Source organism: Pristiophorus japonicus, chromosome 16 (genome assembly GCF_044704955.1).
Source record: "Pristiophorus japonicus isolate sPriJap1 chromosome 16, sPriJap1.hap1, whole genome shotgun sequence".
NCBI classification, from domain to species: domain Eukaryota; kingdom Metazoa; phylum Chordata; class Chondrichthyes; family Pristiophoridae; genus Pristiophorus; species Pristiophorus japonicus.
In genome coordinates this window covers 100630039-100652234 of record NC_091992.1, presented here as the reverse complement: position 1 = coordinate 100652234, position 22196 = coordinate 100630039, and the positions used below count along the sequence as shown (strand labels likewise).

Here is a 22196-nt window from a genome sequence, read left to right as displayed (position 1 = left end):
AATGGGACTTGGTGCCCACTGGGCCACCAAGGAGGGCTTTGGCCAGGCAAACGGGCCGGCACCCAAGAGGGGGTGCTGGCCTGCCTGTTGGCGGCCTGGCTGAAGTGGCCGCCATCGTCAGGCCAATTGCAGAGTCGGCTGACAATTGAAATAAAATAGTGGCCGCAGCGATGCGCCCTCCCATTTAAGGGCGGATGCACCACCCAACCATTGGCAGGTTCCCGACGCGCAAAGCTGTTGGGGGCACCGACAAGCGGTCGTTTGATTTTTTTGAGGGCAATGTCGATTCCCAGCAGGGACCAGGCAGTGCTTGCAATGTCACTACCGCCACGCGCACAGGTGCAGGGCGGGTACCTTCTCCGCCTCAAAAAAATCAAGAGGGCAATTTCCCAATCGACGGAGAGTCAAACTCATTTCCGCCCGTTGTTTAAAAAAAAAGGACATTTTCAGCCCCAAATAGTTTTCAACTGATGCTGCAATTTATTCAGGCTATTGGCAGAATAGTTTGTAAAGATTTATTTTATGCAGGTTTGTTTAATATAGAAAAACTTGAATCAACTAAATACAGCATCAAATATTAAATCCTGAACACATATCAGTTATTCTTACAGATTCTTTCAACAAATCTACTCAGGCACAACCATTGCCAGAGGTTGATATGGTCGTTGTTCCAGGAGCTAAATCTGCCCTGAAAGCTATCCAATAGAATAGTGCCTCTTTAATGTAGAGACGACCTGATACCATTTGTAATGAAGAAACATATGAAAGGTGATGTGTATTTCACATACTTCATGTGAAAAAGCAAACAACATTATACCAGATACATGTAGACTCCGATTAAAGGAAAAACATTCAAAGTAGCCGAACAGAAGTCCAAGCTGTGATTCTAATGATAACACACAGTCAGTTAACAGCTTCAATACTCGATCAGCCTGTTAACAGCTTCAATATTTGGTCAGCCAGTTAATAGCTTCAATACTCGATCAGCCTGTTATTCGGTCACAGAATACCAAAACCTGGTTGATGTAAAGTGGCAAATATTTGATCAACTGAATGGCAATAATGAGAGTCATGTTTTTCAGTTAAATCTTAATTGCATAAAGACTTTCATTGTTAACATACTTTAACAGTATGACTCAGGACTACAATATAAACAGTACACCTTTAAATTAAAACATTTTTGAACCACAGGTGAAGGTCTGGGACAATGGAGGCAAGTTGATTTCCAATACTGTCGTAGTCTTTCTATACTTGATTTTCAATCACCAGATAATCTAACTTAGTTTACAATCAACTTTTGTGTGTCTGTGTGTGTGTATATAACTGATTTATGGTTTTGTTTTTATTGATTACTTTCCAGGGGTAAGATGCTTGACTGTTGCTCTTTGTGGCACCAACCAGTTTACGGTAAAGAAGGGTCTTCAATGGCATAGGCAGGGTCACAGGTGAAGGAGACTGTGATGGCATATCGAGTGCCCCACTCTACTTTCTCCACGTAATGGAGATTTTCTGAGCCAGATGTGAAGAACGAAACACGACCTGGGGCAGGAAAGAAATGCAACAATTAACTCTGATAAAGTTGAAAGACGAATGTTTACATTTAAAATCACTCTGACGGTACTGTTGCTGCTCTAAAAGTTCAAACATCTGTGTATTATCCAGAAAATGTTTAAAAGTCAGTTTTTGCAAAGTACTACTGGAGAACTCATGGATCACATACAGCTTGAACTATTTGATTATAAGTGAAAATATTTTTATCCGTTCATTTATTTCCTAAGGCATACATCCAAAGAAAGCTGGAAGCTGAAGATCTGCTATGAAGCAGACATTCTTTTGGAATGTGGTTAAGTTCATGTTAACTAGTCTCCAACTCATGTTAACTAGTCTCCAACTGTGCCTGTTATAGTAAAACCACTGGCATATAGCAGTCAAGCACCTCAAACGATGCAGAAGGTTACTCATTATTGTAACTGGGCACGCACACAGTGGACTGTATTTGCAGTGATACCAAACAGTTATGTGCCATAAGGAGAATGCACAAAATAAGTACCACCCCCGCCATCATCTTATAAGGCATGATAAGATTATTTTCTTGTGAGCTTTGGAGAAAGGGAAATAACTAATGGTTTGGTTTGATTTGGATAGGACAAAGTTGACCACAGTATTATGCATTTAAAATGCAGTGAAAATCACACAAAATATAACAAATATAGTTCTTTGAATACAGTGGACTCTTTCTGCCTATATTTTGAGTATTACAGAATATCAACCCAGAGTTGTCCAAGTTAGGAACATTCAGTCCCCAATGACAGTGTTAGCCTTGGATGAGTGAAAGCACTCTATCCACCGAGTCAGAAAGTCGTGGATTCAAACCAATCTCCAGACTCTTGAGCACATAATCTAATACTTAAGTGAAGTGCTGAAGTAATGCCGCACCATTGGAGGTGGTGTCTTTTTGATGAGATGATAAACGACATCTGCTCTCTCAGGTGGATGGAAAAGATCCCATGGCACCATTCAGAGAAGAGATGGAGCGTTCTACCAGTGTCCTGGTCAATATTTATCACTGATCAAACATCACTAAAAAACAGAACATCTGGTGCTATATTCCATTTCTGGTTGTGGAACCGTGCTGTGCGCAAATTGGCTGCCGCAGTTCCCTACATTAAAACAGCAATTACACTTCAAAAGTACTTCATTGACTGCAAAGTATCTAGGAACATCCTGAGGTTGTGAAAGGCACTTTATTTTTCTTTCCAATACACATTTCAGTCGAATAACTGTAAAGTTACTGCCAATTCAAAGTCACTGTGGTTTTATGAAGTGACTTCTGCATTTTTAATCAGTGAAAAAAAAATTGCGGAAAGAATCATAGGAAATTCAATACCACTTTTTTATTGTATTTTGGTTCTAGCTGTACATAAAACTTCCATTCTGCACCAAGCAACATTAACTGCTTTGTAGTGAAGCATGCACACACACCAGTGATGGATTGCACTGATGATGATCTTCAGGAAATTAATTATGTTTATTGTGCATACAGAACATTTTGTTTTCTTTAGGCAGTTGTTGTTAACGATCTATGGATAACGTTTTTCTAAAAACATCTTCTGAATAATGATTTTATAGATGACAGAAAATTAGACCAATAAAAGATGTGGTCAGTGCTGGAATTTATAATAATGATCTCAGTACAGACATGGACAACTAACAGAACACTGGCAGCACATGTGCTATTGAGTTTAATTAACCATTGAAAAAAGGCATTTCTATAATCTCCATGAGCTCATAAGCATCATACTCGTATATTAGTTTCAAACTTATATATAGTCTGCATTACTGAGATAGTGGGAAATATATTCAGAAAGTATGAATAAACTTTAATAAAAGTTGACAAATTGATAGATAAAATATTAATTAATATTAATAGAACCAGACTTCAAATTCCTCCTCCAAAACTCTCGTTCGGGTTCTTGCAGCTTAATGTCAATTCTTGCATAATCTTTAGTCAGTAAAAAGGTCTTGAATTTCTGAAATTACAAGAACTTAGACTAAATGCAGAATTTTCTCAAAGCTCAATACTAAGTACTGATGTTAAAGTTATTTATTGATCGGTAAACTTTGATTATAAAAGTAAATGGTATCCATACTATAAAACTTCAGATCAAAATCATTGTGCAGCACGACTCAAACAGTTGATTTAGCAAACTATCTGATCTTGGTGAAAAATGTTTAAGAAGGGTAATTTGATTTTTTTGTTCTCAACAGCTGAATTGCTACACATAGTGGACTGCTCAAATGAATCTTCCCTTAATATGTTAATGTAATCTTGTTTGAAATTTGAAATGTACGGCAGTCTAAATAATCTAAGCATTTCAACTGTACAAGTAGCATATGCTGGCAAAGGCAGTTTTGCTTGGCTACACAATAACGGCAGAAAAATCAATTTTGACAGCATGTCCTAGATGTACATATTAAAATGAAAGACAGGAGAACTACAGCTGGTCCTTCGAGCCGGTCTTAATCTGTCATGATGTAACTTCTGTTCATCATCATCCCGTGTCTCCTATTGACCAGTTTCAAGTGCCAGATCTAGTTGTGTTTTATGCTTCAGAACTACCGTCAGTGGTGTTTTCAGAATAAAATACATTCCAACAGCGCACACAGGTTCAGTGCAGTTACTGGTCTGTTTACTTGGTTGAATAAGCAAAATGCTTTATTTTTGAACTGCCATGTTTCTCACTGACTTCACCATGCTTTAAGTTCCGACATGACCGAGAAACAATTTGGCTACTTTATGAAGTTGACATTAAATGACAATGGCGGAGTGCATTCTGGTGAACTGCTGTGAAAGAATTTAAGGTATTTCTCCAAACTAATTACAGGTAAATGGGTATGGACATTTCTGATGAATGATCTTAACTACTCTGTGTTACTTTTATGCTGATGATGATCGTGGAGCTTGAATATAATTTTGAAATGACTATTTTCAACAAAGTGCTGCAAAACTCGTTAAGTAATATTCTCACAAATTATTTACTTTGTTTATCAAGTATGTACTTATAGAAAGCTGAACTCATGTCAGCAGAATAATTATCATAAGTACACACAGCAGAGCAGTCAATTGGCCACTTTTAGATGTGCTCTTTTAGTCTGATTGAAGTTTATCTCCATACATCATGCATTAGTGAGCCCCTTTTAGAAATGTTTATTCTACACCAGACTTCCCCTAGCTAAGATCCAATTCATTTCACGAAAATGTAGTCCTCTTTTAATAAAGAGTTATGTGAGGAAATCAAAGATGAATAGTTTAAGTGGCCTTCACATTATCAATTCTCCTGCCAAGAGGAAGATCATGCAAATTGCACCGAGCTCTACACCAACAGGTGCACGACTGTAGCACAGGTGGATATTTCTTCTCTCCAGCAACTTGCCTCACCTAAACTTTCCCTGGCTAAGGTCAGGTACTCATTGGATGGTAAATTATTGGCATAAGGCTGCATCTGAGCACTCTTAATGCAAACTGCACAACATCCTGAATAGTACTGGCTCATTGTCTACTTGCAGCCTCTCCTTTTTCGACCTTCCTTGAACATTTGACAAGATTTATGATTCTTGGAAAGGGATTAGAATAACCAGTTACAGCTTGGATCGGGTCATCTTGTGATCAAGAGACATTGATTTGATGCACACCGAAACTTTTCATCACATCACACCAGAGCTCACATTTTCTTTATTAAGATTAATTCCTGGGTTTATAACCCTATCCCCACAAAAAATCCTTACCTCATTTGGGGAAGAAATAGAAATATAATTTTTGTCAGTAACAATGGAAAAAACCTGTAAACTTGAAGGCAAAGTGCCACGTGCACCAAAAATAATCTCTTAAAGCTAGAAGCATTCCTTATAATCGATTGCTTGTCCATGGTAGACAATCTGAAGAATGAAGATACCCAGGCAAATGATACTTACACCAAAAGCTTATAGAGAAGTCAACTCATTTGAGACATTTAAAAAAAAAGTAAACCTTTCTTATGAATCTACTTTGAACATTTAATACTTTCTTTAATGATCTCAAGTAATCAAATATAACCTCCATCAACATTATAAACATAATGTCGTATCATAAATTGTAGTTAAAATCTTGAATCTATACTTAGTTACTTCAACCTACTATCACCGTAGACTTGGGAAGATACACATCTCTCTTAAAGTAGTTCATCAGAAATCCTTTCACTGCCATCTAGTGTTACTGCACAATTAGGTTTACTGATTTACATTGTTTTTCTAAGCAAAGGATCATACAGTACAATTTAAATAGGAAACACAATTACATGATATAAAATAATATAAATGTTTACATTTATGAATGACAAGGCAGTGTCATATTGTGGATAGAAGTGTTATTTACATTAACAGATAACAGGTTGGGAAATCACCCATCATTCTTCGTCCTGTTTTGTATATTGAATCATAGAATATATAGCACAGAAGGCGAACATTTGGCCCATTGGGTCTGTGCCAGCTCTTTCAAAGAGCAATTCAGTTAGTCCCACTCCCCCGCTCTTTCCCCATATCCCTGCTATTTTTTCTCCTTTAATTACTTATCCAATTCCCTTTTGAAGGCTGGATTTTTTCTTTAAATTGTAAATTTAGCAAAATAATGTGATTGCTGTCAGTACATTCTGAAATGTATCAATTTATTGTGCATTCCTACAGTTTGGCTATGTGGAGTCATGCTTAATTTGTTCAATTAGATTGCTAAAGAGAACCAATGTCATTTTGCGCACAGCTTCTGAAAAATTATATTTTATAAATTGAATGCGATTTGTATTTACGTGACTGTGATACTGTTTTATAGAGAGTATAATTATATTAGAAGACATATTTGGTGACTTGAACCATTGTTTAGAATTTGAAAACTTTGCGCTGCTTTCTTGAGTGACCAGTTACAGAAATGGCAAATTGGATTTGATGTTTTTCTTTTATTCCAGGCTGCGACTATACAGAACCTGCTTTGCCTTGTAGGAGAAAACCTCCAAAGAATCAGGAGCATGAGGCATTCAGACACATATGGCATTCCTTTAGAGAAAATTGTTTGTGGGGGCTTGTGGGGATCAATTTTGTAATTGTCCCTGTAAATGGCACTTTTTCACAACTGTTACAAATTTGATTTTTGGCTGCAATATCATCAGTTGTTTGCACCAGTTCCCAGTTAAGAACCGATACACTTAGAAAATAAAATCTCACGGCTGTTTGAAACAGTGACCAGCAGTCACGGGTGCTACTGGATCATTTTCTGCCTTGCCAGCTTTTACTTGCTGGGACATCCGAACTGATCCTAACATTATATTCTAATTGTCAACGATTGATGTGAGGAGGAGGAGATGGAAAAAACAACCTCTAATATCACTCCAGCAGCCAAAGGAGTACATTTCAAAATAAATCCCTAAAGTGGCAACTTTCCATATCTACGACTTGTGCAACATTATTTAGAAACAAACATAACTTTGCCACACCAGGAATGGGGCACAGCTTGTACAATTGGTGCAATATATTAATGAGGTATAATTTGAGAGTAAATTAAAGGCATTTTAAACATGAAAGCCATGTTTTACTGCCAAAATGTCCTTAAGCACAACAATTGAACATGGGCAGCTGCAACTTGGCTATAATATTTAATGTTAAACAATATATTTAATTATATAAAACAAAAATTAATGATATATGTTCTTATCTTGGATTTCAAGAATGAATGACAGATGTAGCTACGAATAAATAGTCCATTGCTGAGTATTTCCAGAATTTTCTGTTTTTATTCTAACAGAGTTCTCTTAATACAAGGCACGGACTGGACTGGTTGGGCCGAATGGCCTGTTTCTGTGCTGTATATTGTGTGTAATTATACGTAAAGATGTCAATGTTAAAGGATTACTTTTACACAATAGTGACCAATCAATACAAAAGTGTATCTGAATTCTTGCTTTTATGAAACAGAGCTAAAACAATATTTTGTAAACAACAGAAACAAAACCAAAAAATGCTGGAAACATTCAGTGGGTCAGGCAGCATCTGTGGAAACGACTGAAGAGTTAATGTTTCTGGTGTGCACCCTTTGTCAAAACACCCAAAATGTTAACGTCCTTTGCTCCCACCACACATTCTGCCGAGTGCTTCCAGCATGTTCCATTTTTCTTTCAGATTTCCAGAATCTGTAGTTAAATATTTTGTAAATGACCCTTGATTTAAGTTGTTAACATAAATTAATATAGGAACTGGGTATCTGTTTTGCAATATTGGATTAATATTGTCTGTGCTTTTAATTGAAGTAAATTCTATACATCTCATTATTTTTTTAATCAAAAAATTGGTTATATGAAATTAATGCGGTCAGTGGGTTTATGAGATGGAACACAACATTTCTATAAATATATAAAACATTAGTGAAAAACATCACTGGTTATTGACGACAGTCTTGGAAATACATATGGCCTGTCACATACCATTTACAAAACGAATTCTATACTTTTCAAATGCTAAGTATTGTAAAACAGAATTAAATATAAACAACTTGTATTTATATAGCGCCTTTAACATAGTAAAACATCCCAATGCGCTTCAAAGGAGTGTTATAAGATTAAAAAAATAAATTTGAGACTGAGCTAGATAAGAAGAAATTATGGCAGATGACCAAAGAGATATGTTTTAAGGAGTGTCTTGAAGGAGGAAAGAGAGGTAGAGAGGCGGAGAGGTTTAGGGAGTGAGTTCTAGAGCTTAGGACCTTGGCAGCTGAAGGCACGGCCACCGATGGTTGAGCGATTATAATCAGTTTTCAGGTGTACAAGGTAAATGTAATGGACCAATTATTGTAATAAATGCATTTGATGAATAACATCTACAATACTAACCTGAAACTCTGCAGCATGTGTCATTCTCGATTACGTTGGCACTTATTTCTTACCTTGTATTGTGAGTCACCATTTTATTGCTTCTTCCCAAATTTTTCATAAATATTCCATTAGTATTCCTAAAGTATCCACATAAGATGAAGCTGGAGATACTAACTGCTGCTATTAAATAATTCACCATACGAATCAACTTCCACATAGTGTATCACGATTGAAAACTTTTCAAAAAATATATACCTATCTTACACGTTCCATCTCCCATTTTTTCCCTGATTGTATAAGGTTTACACTTGATTGGCAATCACAGTATAATATACAAAAGTATAGCAGTCATGTTAAAAGGTACTATTTACACATTGATCTTTCAAGTTCAGTTAAAACAATTTATGAAGCAATATATTCACTGTATCCTTCTCTCAACATACCATAACAGTTATTTTAAATTCACTTTTAATCCGATGTTGTTCAAACCTGAGTGCACTGTGATGGCACAAAAAACCAGGACATACAGTATTTATAGGAGTTCCTATTTATAGGAGTTTCCCCAAGGCAATTGCTCCCAAGACAAATGTGTAGCAGTCACTGAAGATTACTTTGCTGGCCCTGGCTTAATTAATGAAAGGCCATGTATTTAATTGCCTGTTTTCTTTCCAACAAATCATTTGATTTTTTTTTTTTAAAGACACTTTTTGTTAATTTGAATTAAAAAGTGAAGTCTTCTCCCTCCCACTCCTTATTCTTTCACTGATGCCCTTTACTGCAGCTTCTACTTACTGCTCTGCACGATTCACCAGTTCACAGACAGGTTCACTTGTACTCCATTTCTAATCACCAGCAGCCCATCTACGACCTGACCGATTGGTCTACAACAAATTGAACAGACACACCAATGCCACAAAGCTGCATATTATCTCAGTACTTGTACAGCCACCTAGCAGAGATTAGTCACCAGCTCATCAAGGATGGACAGATTTTTTTTAAACCAAAAGAGAAATATATTTTGTAGCTGTTGTCCCATTATGGCTGCACATACAAAATGGCAATGTAGTCATGCAGAGGGAAGTTTAGTGCTTTGGAATATGCATCTACTTATTATTTTAATGAATAAACCACTGTAATGTATTTGCTTCATGGGTTTTTGCTTAAGAATTCATAGCAACACATTGCTATTAGGAACTAGTTGGTTTATTAACAAAGATTGAACAATCACACTACACATTACCAGTTCATTCACTGGGCTCACACTCGCATGCCTCGTCGTGGATCCCCTAAACCCAACTGACTGGGGTTTTATGGAGTCTTGTGAACATCACGTGACTAGCCAAGTCACTCCCAATTCAACAGCTCAACCACAGGTGCATACCTCACAACCACCATAAACTAGAAATCATCCAAACTGTGCGGAAAAAATAAGTTACCCAATCTAGCTCCAATTGGGTTTAATTGCCCCCGGTGTGTTTTACGGATATTCGTCCACTGTTTGTTATTTTTCTGTTCTGGTCCAGTTCCCTGCAGCATTTTCAGCCGCTTCCACCGTGAATCTGTTGTGCCATTTGTTTTTTCCCCCTCCAGAAATATAAAAACACAGAAGGCAGACGAGCTCTTTCAGTAATGAACAAACTGCCTCAAGAGGTCGCTTTGCAGTGGAAGAAGGTCAATCTCCTTGAACAATGTTTTCCTTTTCATCAACTAGAACTGTTTTAGCTGGTGGCTTCAAACAAACAAAAGCGTGGCTGAGTTGCTGGCACTCTTGCCTCTGAATAGAAAATAGAAACATAGAAAATAGGTGCAGGAGTAGGCCATTCGGCCCTTCTAGCCTGCACCGCCATTCAATGAGTTCATGGCTGAACATGCAACTTCAGTACCCCATTCCTGCTTTCTCGCCATACCCCTTGATCCCCTTAGTAGTAAGGACTACATCTAACTCCTTTTTGAATATATTTAGTGAATTGGCCTCAACAACTTTCTGTGGTAGAGAATTCCACAGGTTCACCACTCTCTGGGTGAAGAAGTTTCTCCTCATCTCAGTCCTAAATGGCTTACCCCTTATCCTTAGACTGTGACCCCTGGTTCTGGACTTCCCCAACATTGTGAACATTCTTCCTGCATCTAACCTGTCTAAACCCATCAGAATTTCAAACGTTTCTATAAGGTCCCCTCTCATTCTTCTGAACTCCAGTGAATACAAGCCCAGTTGATTCAGTCTTTCTTGATAAGTCAGTCCCGCCATCCCGGGAATCAGTCTGGTGAACCTTCGCTGCACTCCCTCAATAACAAGAATGTCCTTCCTCAGGTTAGGAGACCAAAACTGTACACGATACTCCAGGTGTGGCCTCACCAAGGCCCTGTACAACTGTAGCAACACCTCCCTGCCCCTGTACTCAAATTCCCTCGCTATGAAGGCCAACATGCCATTTGCTTTCTTACCCGCCTGCTGTACCTGCATGCCAACCTTCAATGACTGATGTACCATGACACCCAGGTCTCGTTGCACCTCCCCTTTTCCTAATCTGTCACCATTCAGATAATAGTCTGTCTCTCTGTTTTTACCACCAAAGTGGACAACCTCACATTTATCCACATTATACTTCATCTGCCATGCATTTGCCCACTCACCTAACCTATCCAAGTCGCTCTGCAGCCTCATAGCATCCTCCTCGCAGCTCACACTGCCACCTAACTTAGTGCCATCCGCAAATTTGGAGATACTACATTTAATCCCCTCGTCTAAATCATTAATATACAGTGTAAACAGCTGGGGCCCCAGCACAGAACCTTGCGGTACCCCACAAGTCACCGCCTGCCATTCTGAAAAGTACTCATTTACTCCTACTCTTTGCTTCCTGAATGACAACCAGTTCTCACTCCATGTCAGCACACTACCCCCAATCCCATGTGCTTTAACTTTGCTCATTAATCTCTTGTGTGGAACCTTATCGAAAGCCTTCTGAAAGTCCAAATATACCACATCAAATGGTTCTCCCTTGTCCACTCTACTGGAAACATCCTCAAAAAATTCCAGAAGATTTGTCAAGCATGATTTCCCTTTCACAAATCCATGCTGACTTGGACCGATCATGTCACCATTTTCCAAATGCGCTTATATGACATCCTTAATAATTGATTCCATCATCTTACCCACTACCGATGTCAGGCTGACCGGTCTATGTTTTCTCTCTCCCTCCTTTTTTAAAAAGTGGGGTTACATTGGCTACCCTCCACTCAATCGGAACTGATCCAGAGTCAATGGAATGTTGGAAAATGACTGTCAATGCATCGGCTATTTCCAAGGCCACCTCCTTAAGTACTCTGGGATGCAGTCCATCAGGCCCTGGAGATTTATCGGCCTTCAATCCCATCAATTTCCCCAACACAATTTCCCGACTAATAAGGATTTCCCTCAGTTCCTCCTCCTTACTAGACCCTCTGACCCTTCTTATATCCGGAATGTTGTTAGTGTCCTCCTTTGTGAATACCGAACCAAAGTACTTGTTCAATTGGTCCGCCATATCTTTGTTCCCCGTTATGACTTCCCCTGATTCTGACTGCAGGGGACCTACGTTTGTCTTTACTAACCTTTTTTTCTTTACATATCTATAAAAACTTTTGCAATCCGTCTTAATGTTCCCTGCAAGCTCCTTCTCATACTCCATTTTCCCTGCCCTAATCAAACCCTTTGTCCTCCTCTGCTGAGTTCTAAATTTCTCCCAATCTCTGGGTTCGCTGCTATTTCTGGCCAATTTGTATGCCACTTGCTTGGCTTTAATACTATCCCTGATTTCCCTTGATAGCCACGGTTGAGCCACCTTCGCTTTTTTATTTTTCTGCCAGACAGGAATGTACAATTGTTGTAGTTCATCCATGCGGTCTCTAAATGTCTGCCATTGCCCATCCACAGTCAACCCCTTAAGTATCATTCGCCAATCAATCCTAGCCAATTCACGCCTCATACCTTCAAAGTTACCCTTCTTTAAGTTCTGGACCATGGTCTCTGAATTAACTGTTTCATTCTCCATCCTAATGCAGAATTCCACCATATTATGGTCACTCTTCCCCAAGGGGCCTCACACAACGAGATTGCTAATTAATCCTCTCTCATTACACAACACCCAGTCTAAGATGGCCTCCCCCCTAGTTGGTTCCTCGACATATTGGTCTAGAAAACCATCCCTTGTGCACTCCAGGAAATCCTCCTCCACCGTATTGCTTCCAGTTTGGTTGGCCCAATCTATGTGCATATTAAATTCACCCATTATAACTGCTGCACCCTTATTGCATGCACCCCTAATTTCCTGTTTGATGCCCTCCCCAACATCACTACTACTCTTTGGAGGTCTGTACACAACTCCCACTAACGTTTTTTGCCCTTTGGTGTTCTGCAGCTCTACCCATATAGATTCCACATCATTCAAGCTAATGTCATTCCTAACTATTGCATTAATCTCCTCTTTAACCAGCAATGCTACCCCACCTCCTTTTCCTTTTATTTTATCCTTCCTGAATGTTGAATACCCCTGGATGTTGAGTTCCCAGCCCTGGTCATCCTGCAGCCACGTCTCCGTAATCCTAATCACATCATATTTGTTAACATCTATTTGCACAGTTAATTCATCCACCTTATTACGGATACTCCTTGCATTAAGACACAAAGCCTTCAGGCTTGTTTTTTTAACACCCTTTGTCCTTTTAGAATTTTGTTGTACAGAGGCCCTTTTTGTTCTTTGTCTTGCGTTTCTCTGCCCTCCACTTCTCCTCATCTCCTTTCTGTTTTTTGCTTTTGTCTCCTTTTTGTTTCCCTCTTTCTCCCTGCATTGGTTCCCATCCCCCTGCCATATTAGTTTAACTCCTCCCCAACAGCACTAGCAAACACTCCCCCTAGGACATTGGTTCCGGTCCTGCCCAGGTGCAGACCGTCCAGTTTGTACTGGTCCTACCTCCCCCAGAACTGGTTCCGATGCCCCAGGAATTTGAATCCCTCCCTGCTGCACCACTGCTCAAGCCACGTATTCATCTGAGCTATCCTGCGATTCCTACTCTGACTAGCACGTGGCACTGGTAGCAATCCCGAGATTACTACTTTTGAGGTCCTACTTTTTAAATTTAGCTCCTAGCTCCTTAAATTCATTTCGTAGGACCTCATCCCTTTTTTTTACCTATGTCGTTGGTACCAATGTGCACCACGACAACTGGCTGTTCTCCCTCCCTTTTTAGAATGTCCTGCACCCACTCCGAGACATCCTTGACCCTTGCACCAGGGAGGCAACGTACCATCCTGGAGTCTCGGTTGCGGCCGCAGAAACGCCTATCTATTCCCCTAACAATTGAATCCCCTATCACTATCGCTCTCCCACTCTTTTTCCTGCCCTCCTGTGCAACAGAAGGTTACGAGCATAAACTTCGTTCCCAAGATATGAGGACATAATCTTGACTGAAACACCAGTGCCTTACTGAGGGACTGTTGCACAATTACTATCCTTTGGATGAAATGTTAAAGAAAATCAGTCTTTCTGTTACAGTGGATTAGATGAACGTTAAAGATCCCAAGAAACTCTCTTTAAAAAAAAACAAGAGTAGGCAAATTCTCCTGGTACCCTGGCCGATATTCCCCTCAGCCAACAGTGCCAAACACAAATTGACTGGCTATTTATCAGATTGCTGTTGAGCAGATTGTTTTGTGCAAAATGGCGGCCAAGTTTGCATTTCAAAATAATTAATTGCATTTGAAGCACTTTGAAATATTTGAGACATGAGCTAAATCACTAAATAAATGCCAATCTTTATTTCTTAAAAGGAACGAGTAAAGTACAGATCACAAGAGAATGAGGGTTGGGGAGGTGAGGGCACGAGACATACTTTGGGGGCGATAATGAGAGATGGTACAGATTAAAAAGAGAGTAGGAGACTGTGGGAGAAAAAGAGACTCGGAGAGAGAGAAAGAGGGAGGGAGAGAGAGCAAAGAATCTCTCAACCATAAAAGGAAAATTCTGCCATCTTAAGCTAGTTGACAGACATTACATACACTCCATCGCCCATTGAACACAATAGCCTTTCTATAAACTATATTTCAAATGTATTTGGGGGAGGTAAAACTTATTGCAGAACACTGAATTAAGATCTATTGTATGGCCATTTATTACCATAATTATATTTGATAATAACCAAAATGAAAAATTTATTAGAAGCTCATTTTCGCTTCATTGTCAAACAATATAAATCACAGCTTAAATTTATATTATATTTTAACAAAGAAACAAAATTTAATTTTTCACTTCTAACTGGTAAAAGTCAGGAATTTACCAAAGGAATTTGTTGCATTTGCAGTGGAATTATAATGCGAAAAATAAGGGCAACACACTTTAAAAGGTTTGTGCTGATTTAATTTATGTCACATACATGAAAATCTGGCACTACCCCGCCAAATGGCTCGAAAATATAAAAATTGCTCAAGCTACACAAGTCAGTTTTTTTTGTGCTGGGTAAAGTGTCTTCTCTCCTTCCCCATTGAAAAAGTGATTACAGGAGATATGTAGGACAGGACTGGCTCACAGCTCACCCCAGCTTTCTGCTGCCAGCCAAAGTAAGATTTCAACTCCTTGGCATGCATTACGCAACTGCGGCATAAATATATTTAGTTCATTGAATATGGATCTCATTGACTTGGCTGCTTTACCATCACTTAAGTTCAATCTCCCATTCATATTCCTTTGTAACATTCACATATTTGGAAATGTCACTTGTCCAATATTATCCTTCCTGAAGGTTGAAATAATGGCCCATATTTTGTTGCCCCGCACCCATAAGGGCCGCGCAAGTTCCGGGTTTTCGCGCGGGAAGTGCATGTGTGAAGATCCAGAACTAGCGATCTGTCAAGAATCTTCTTGATAGATCGTAGCCATCTCCAGGACAGGGGCCTCTGCAGGCAAGAGTTGAGCTTTTTGCCCAACTTCTGCCCAGTGAATGCCAGTGAAATTCTTAAGCCTGGTAAAACCAGCGTAAGAGTTTAAATAAATATTAAAACAATTTTTTCAATTATTTAAACATTAAAACACCTTTTAAATTCGTTCAGGTTATTTTAGCCCCTTTAAAACATGAAAATTTATTTTTCAAAAACTAGAATTTTTGTTTTAAATGTTTAATTAAATAGTATTTTAATTAATTTTAAATATGTCATGTTTTTTTATTTGTTATGCTAATATGTTTTTTTATGTGATCCCCATTCATGCTTATGGGGATTATGGACAGAATTACCATAAGCATGAATGGGAATCTCCCTTCTTTCATTGGTTGGGCTGGCCCATGTGATCGCAGGGGAGCTTGCGCCCCTGGGGTATGTGGGCCTCTACACATGTCGACACAGAGAGCCCCAGGAGCCCGAGTCTCTGTGGCTCCAGGACCAGCGTTAGATGCGTAGATTTTGTGTCATTCACAGGCGTTATTTTGCGCTCCGCTTCCATTCGGGCCGGTAACCCGAATTTTGCGAGCGGAGTGGGACTTCTGCACCTAGTGCTGAATGCCCCGCCTCCCGGATGTTAACGCCCCTAAACAGGGCGCAACGGAATTTCACCCCCATAGAATCAGAGCCACAGACAGGGAAAACAAATACAAAGGAGAGAATCTTAGGACCAAAAGAAGCACAAGAAGATGGAAAAAAATACAAAATAAAACACAAAAGAAACGCAGAGAAAGATAGCAATAAGATGAACATAAAAAAAAAGAGAGAAAGGAAAAGATAAAAGAAAATGGAATTATTTAAAAACTGTAACGTGAAGTGAGCACGAAAACCCAGGGAAAATAAATTAAAATGACAAAAGCTGCAGGCTACAAAACTGCTGCTGGGGCTCGTTGTTGCATTACAAGCTTAGAATTTGGGTTTCCTAACATACAGAACAACAGAAAATCTGTGTTGAGTTAAAAGACAATAACACACCCAGGGTTGAGGTAATGTCGCAAGTCCTGATAATAATCCTCGAGAAAGGTTATCATCTCAACTCAAAGGCGTGCCACTGCCTCAGTTTGCTCATCTGTATAAAGCACAGCCAATAAGCAATGTACTTTGATATTTCTTTGTTGTGTGGGAAGAGGATAGATCAGGTTCCCACAATGCAACTGTGATTTCACAAATAGTACTATCACACCACATGATCAAACATGCAATGACAGAGATTTATTTTGCCAGCTATAATACCAGGAATTTCAAAGCTTCGATATATTATCAGACAATAGTGGATCGCCCATGCATGGAGATAAGGTAAAGTGGGCCATTTCTCCTCCCCACTTCCTTCCCTCCTTTTTCCTTCCCTCCTTTTTCCTCTCGCCTTTCTGTTCCTCCTGTCCCCCTTGTCATGTATCTCACATTACTGTATATAACTGTATCTTACCATGCTATACATGACTATAACTGGATATGACCTGTAACAATAAGCATACCTTACCACCAGGGGTGCACTTGCAGGAGACACTCCATACCTGTCACACTGTGGTATATAAAGGGAGGTCTCAGGCAAGTGCAGCACTGGAGAGCTGAAATTAAAGGTGCAGGTCCTGAGTGACCTTGACTTCAGCATGTGTCTCGTGTAAGTCAGTATATTAGAGTCAGGACTTAAAAGTGACGACGAGTTATGGGATCACAGAATCCACAGAATGGCTACCAACAGCTCAGATGAGAAATACAATGCTGGAGACAATTGGGATGACTTTATAGAAAGGCTCCAGCAAAGCTTTGTGACCAAAGACTGGCTGGGCGACGATAAAGCAGACAAGAGAAGAGCCCATCTCTTGACCAGCTGTGGCTCGAAAACATACGCATTAACGAAAGACCTGCTGGCACTCGAGAAATCAGCAAGCAAATCGTTTGAGGAGTTGAGCACACTGGTGAGAGACCACCTGAAGCCAGCGAGCAGCCTACACATGGCCAGACACAGGTTCTACAACTACAGGCGCTGTGTGCGCCAAAGCATACCCGACTTCATGGCAGAACTTCGGAGGCTGGCTAGTTCATGTGAGTTCCCCAATGAACTAAGGAGAGAAGTACTGAGAGACTTTTTTATTGAAGGAATAGGCCACGCAGGCATATTCCAAAAGCTTATAGAGACTAAGAATTTGACTCTAGAGGCAGCAGCACTGGTCGCACAGATGTTCTTGGCAGGCGAAGAAGAAACGAGGCTGATCTATACTTCGGGTACGACAACCAACGAGGCATCGGAACAAGGGGTTCACATTGTGAAACAAACTGCTACCCCCACACACAGACAAAGGCAGGAGAGCAGCAGGCCTTCAACAGCAGACATTGGCGCCAGAAGCCATCAAAATCAAGGGCCACATGAACAGCCAATCACACCTCATCAACCCACAATGCGAGCAATCAACAACAGTTTGAGAGAAGCTCAAGGGAGATCAGCCAGACACAGCTCATCCTTCGGAAACAATGGAAACAGTCTGTGTTGGAAATGTGGGGGAAGGCACTCAACCAGGGTGTGTCGATTTCAGCATGTTGTTTGCAGAAACTGCAACTACACAGGGCATCTGGCTCGCATGTGCAGAAAAACAGCAGCTCGGCTGGTATACAAATCGGAAGGGTCGGAAAGCGGACCAGAAGACGGTTGGAACAGTGCACGGGACGCCGAGGTACAGCGGGTTAACACGATCAATGTCCACTGTTCTTACACCAAGACGCTTCCAATCATGATGAGGGTTCTACTCAACGGGATACCCATCAACATGGAACTGGACACGGGGGCCAGTCAATCCCTCATGAGCGTAAAACAATTTGAACAGCTGTGGCCGCACAAAAGCAACAGAGCAAAACTCACAAAGATCGACACCAAACTAAGGACCTATACCAAAGAAATCGTCCCAGTCCTTGGCAGCGCCATGCTCTCAGTCACACACAAAGGGATGGTGAACCGACTTTCCCTGTGGATTGTCCCCGGGGATCTCCCAGCCCTGTTGGGGAGAAGCTGGCTAGCAGAACCTAATTGGAAATGGGATGATGTTCACGCCATGTCATCAGAGGAACGGACCTCCTGCTCAACAGTTCTAAGCCATTTTGAACATCTCTTTCAGCCAGGTGTGGGCACCTTCAAAGGGGCTAAAGTTAGAATCTACATCACACAGAACGCCAGACCAGTCCATCACAAGGCTAGAGCTGTGCCTTATGTGATGAGGGAAAAGATTGAAAACGAACTGGACCAGCTTCTGCGGGAAGGCATAATTTCTCCCATGGAATTCAGCGACTGGGAAAGCCCCATCGTCCCCGTCATGAAGCCTGATGGATCCGTGCGAATCTGTGGGGTTTACGGCCTCAAGTTTTGGCCCGCGCCGGAAACGGCGCACTTCCGAGCTGGACGCCTGTTCTTCGCGCCTAAAAGTGCGCTTAAAAAAAACTCCGAGATTCTCCGGCTCCTCGGAGCTCTAACTCAGCTTGGCGCGGCGCGCACTTCTCAGCGGGGGGCGGAGCCAAACACTCGCGCCGATTCTGGAAGTAGTGGGGGGTGGGTCCAATTTAAATGAGCCTTCGTGGTGCCGGCAACCCTGCGCGTGTGCGTTGGAGCGTGCGCGCACGCGCAGTATCAAACAAACATTGGCACTCGGCCATTTTTAAAAGGACTGGAGAAAAAGTGAAGATTTGTTTCTTGGTCCCCTTCAAAGGCTTGTAATTTAATTTTTGTGATATTTGTGTGTGTGAGGGAGTGCTTTTAGCAGCACTGTTGAATAAATCACCTGCTGAAATCAGTGAGTGCAGCTTTTCACTGCTAAACTTGCAGAACCGGTGCTGCATTGGTACATGCAAATTAAGGACTGTGTGTTTTGAGAAATAAGAGTGCCAATTCAACTTTGCAATGGATCAACGTCCACCAAGAACAAAGAATTTCTTGCATGAGGAAGTACAGATATTAGTCAACGTCATTGAGCAGAGATGGCAGGAGCTAGATACCAGCAACAGAGGTAGCATAAAAGTGCCACCTAAAGAAATGAAGAAACGCTGGAACCAAGTTGCAGAAGATTACTGCGCAGTGGTGCATACCATGAGATCTGGAAGCCAGTGTAAAAAGAAATGGCACGACCTTGATCAAGTAGCTAGTGTAAGTAATATTTCCCATTTTTAATTTAATCGTAATTGTAACCTGGCTATCTGTATGTCCCACCTTGCAGACTGACACACTCTGTAAAAAGTTATATTTTACTCTTTGCAGAAGAAATTGGCCCACACCAAAAGGGAGGCCACTCGTACAGGAGGAGGCACATCCAATCTGCATCCACTGACACCCTTGGAACAGAGGGTAGCTGCTATGATGAGTCGTACATGGAGAAAAGCAGTCAGTACAGCACAAGCTGGGCCCGCACGCGAGGAAGAGGGTAAGTCCTGAAAATGCATCGTGGCCCTTTCAATCAACCTGCTGCCTGGCCTGCTATGTGTGAGAGTACTCATGCCACCCATCCGGCCCCCTCCCTTGCTGTTAAGCATTTGACTGTTCTGATGTATTTTGACGACGACAACGACGACGATCGTGAGGGTACAGAACAAGAACCAGTACAACCAGCTACGGACGATCCAGACTGGATGATGGCAGTAATGACTGAAATGTCTGCAGGGGAGATCTTCCAATTTAATGTTTATGAGCCCCCATCAAGGGGCATCAGAGTTTCAACCCCTAGCATAGGTCTTTGTTCCACCTTCCATGGTTTCGCTTCCGATGTTGCGAGTCCCAGTGGTGCTGCTGGTATAATGCAGCATTCTACAGTCAGTGCACTACCGTCCCAGCCTGCGCCTCCCTCTCGCATAGGTTCTGGTTCCACCTTCTATGGTTTTGATTCCGATGCTTCGGGTCCCAGTGTTGCTGCCGATATCATGGAGCAGTTTACACCCATTCGACCAACATCCCAGCCCACGGCTCGCACTCGAGTGCTGTCGTCTGGAACACCGAGCGTCCCACCATCCCAGCCCGAGCCTCTCCCTCTAGTTCTGCCATCTGCAACACCGAGCGTCCCACCGTCCCAGCCCGCGCCTCCCAGTGTAGTGGTGCCACGAGGCAGACCCAGGCAGAGGAGAAGGAGATTGGAGACACGCTCTCCTGAGATGCAGCGTGCAACAGATGCGGCTCAGGTTGTGGCATTGGGTATGGAGACCAATGAGCTTACCCGATCACTCATCGGTGGCGTCAGTGCAGTGGGTGAAGAGTTGACGTTCCTGACGGGAGAAGTAACAGTAATGACACGGGAACTAAGGGAGGGAATGTCCGAGGGAGTGCAATCGACGGCACAGGCCGTCAGGGAGGGCCTGGTTGAGGTAGCTGCTGCAATAAGGGCACACAGCCCAGCCAATCAAATGACACTCCCATGAAGAAGTGAACATTCACTGAGATGTGGATGAGAGATGGTTGCAGCCTTTCTTTGCTGCTTTTGTTCTTGTTCTTGATGCAGCTGTAGTAGCGTTTTTCAAATTGAAATTGTTTTGTAACTTTACAACTTATAAGGGATCTTATGGTTTTTAAGTGATCTTATAGTGTAAATGCTCTCACATTTTTTTGTATCTTATTTAATTTTGCACCTAAAAAGTGATCCTGAAGTTTAAGTGTTCTTCAGAGTGTAAAATTTTTCACATAAAAAGTGTTTTGTAACTTTACAAGTTTATAAGTGATCTTAAAGTTTTTAAGTGATCTTCAAGAGTCATATTAAAAAGTATAGTTTGATACAACAAATATTTTTTAGAGTGACAACTTTTCAATAAAATATTTTTTCATTAAAACTGTTTCATGTTCCATTAACACAACACAACGTAGGAACAACTGCAAAGAATAAACATGTCCAAGCGCAAAAGTGGTCGCAGAGCCCTCAGGCATCAGTAATTGAAACGTTCACGGATGAGCTACTGGCGCAGGGCTCGAGCAATCGTTAAAGGGGCACGATGGACGGCCCTCCTCCGACCTCGTGCTTCGGCATCAGGCACTTGCATGCTTTCCTGATTGTCGTTATCATCCACATCCTGGTCTTCCAAAATACTATCATCATGCACTGGACCCTCACGTGGGTCTTCTGGTTCCACTACTAGCTCCTGCTGCCTCATGATGGCTAAGTTATGAAGCATGCAGCACACAACAGTGAAATGACCGACAATCTGAGGAGAGAGAGTATAGCAAGTGTCCTCCGGAATGGTCCAGGCATCGGAATCGCTGTTTCAGTATGCCAATGGTCCTCTCAATGATGCTGCGCGTCGCAATGTGCGCCATGTTGTATTCACGGTCAGCTTCTGTCCGTGTCACGCGTAGGGGCGTCATGAGCCAGGTGGTCAGGCCGTACCCTTTGTCTCCCAGTAGCCAGCTCTGCCCTTCTGGCTGCTGCTCAAACATGTCAGACATAACGCTGTCGGGTAGGATGAACGCATCGTGGGTGCTGCCAGGATATCTCGCATCGACTGACATGATGCGCTGCTTGTCGTCACACACGAGCTGTACATTGATAGAGTGGAAATCTTTCCTATTTCGGTACTGCTCAGATTCCTCCACAGGTGCTCGCAAGGCTATGTGGGTACAATCAATGCAGCCCTGTACCTTTGGGAAGCCGGCAATCCTGAAGAAGCCCACAGCCCTCTCATGGATCGCTTGTGCGGTCATTGGGAAATTGATGAAGTCATTCCTTCGCGCATACAGTGCAGCCGTGACCTGGTAAACGCAGACATCATTGCACGTTGAGAGATGGCACACACATCTCCAATTGTAGCCTGAAACGATCCCGAGGCATAGAAAGAGAGTGCAGCTGTTACTTTCACTTCAACAGACTAGGCAGTTGGCG

General features: G+C 41.5%; 1 protein-coding gene across 2 annotated transcripts in view; it reads right to left on the bottom strand.

Annotated features, from left to right (window-relative positions):
• Positions 1–501: 501 nt before the first annotated feature.
• The window catches only part of ogfod3 (2-oxoglutarate and iron dependent oxygenase domain containing 3), a 126611-nt gene continuing 104916 nt past the window's right edge, over positions 502–22196 (bottom strand). For both annotated transcript variants that reach the window (XM_070857614.1, XM_070857615.1), the window contains exon 9: positions 502–1539. In XM_070857614.1, the coding sequence (XP_070713715.1) occupies positions 1403–1539 (137 nt within the window). In that variant the 3' untranslated portion in view covers positions 502–1402. The remainder of the gene's footprint in view (positions 1540–22196) is intronic.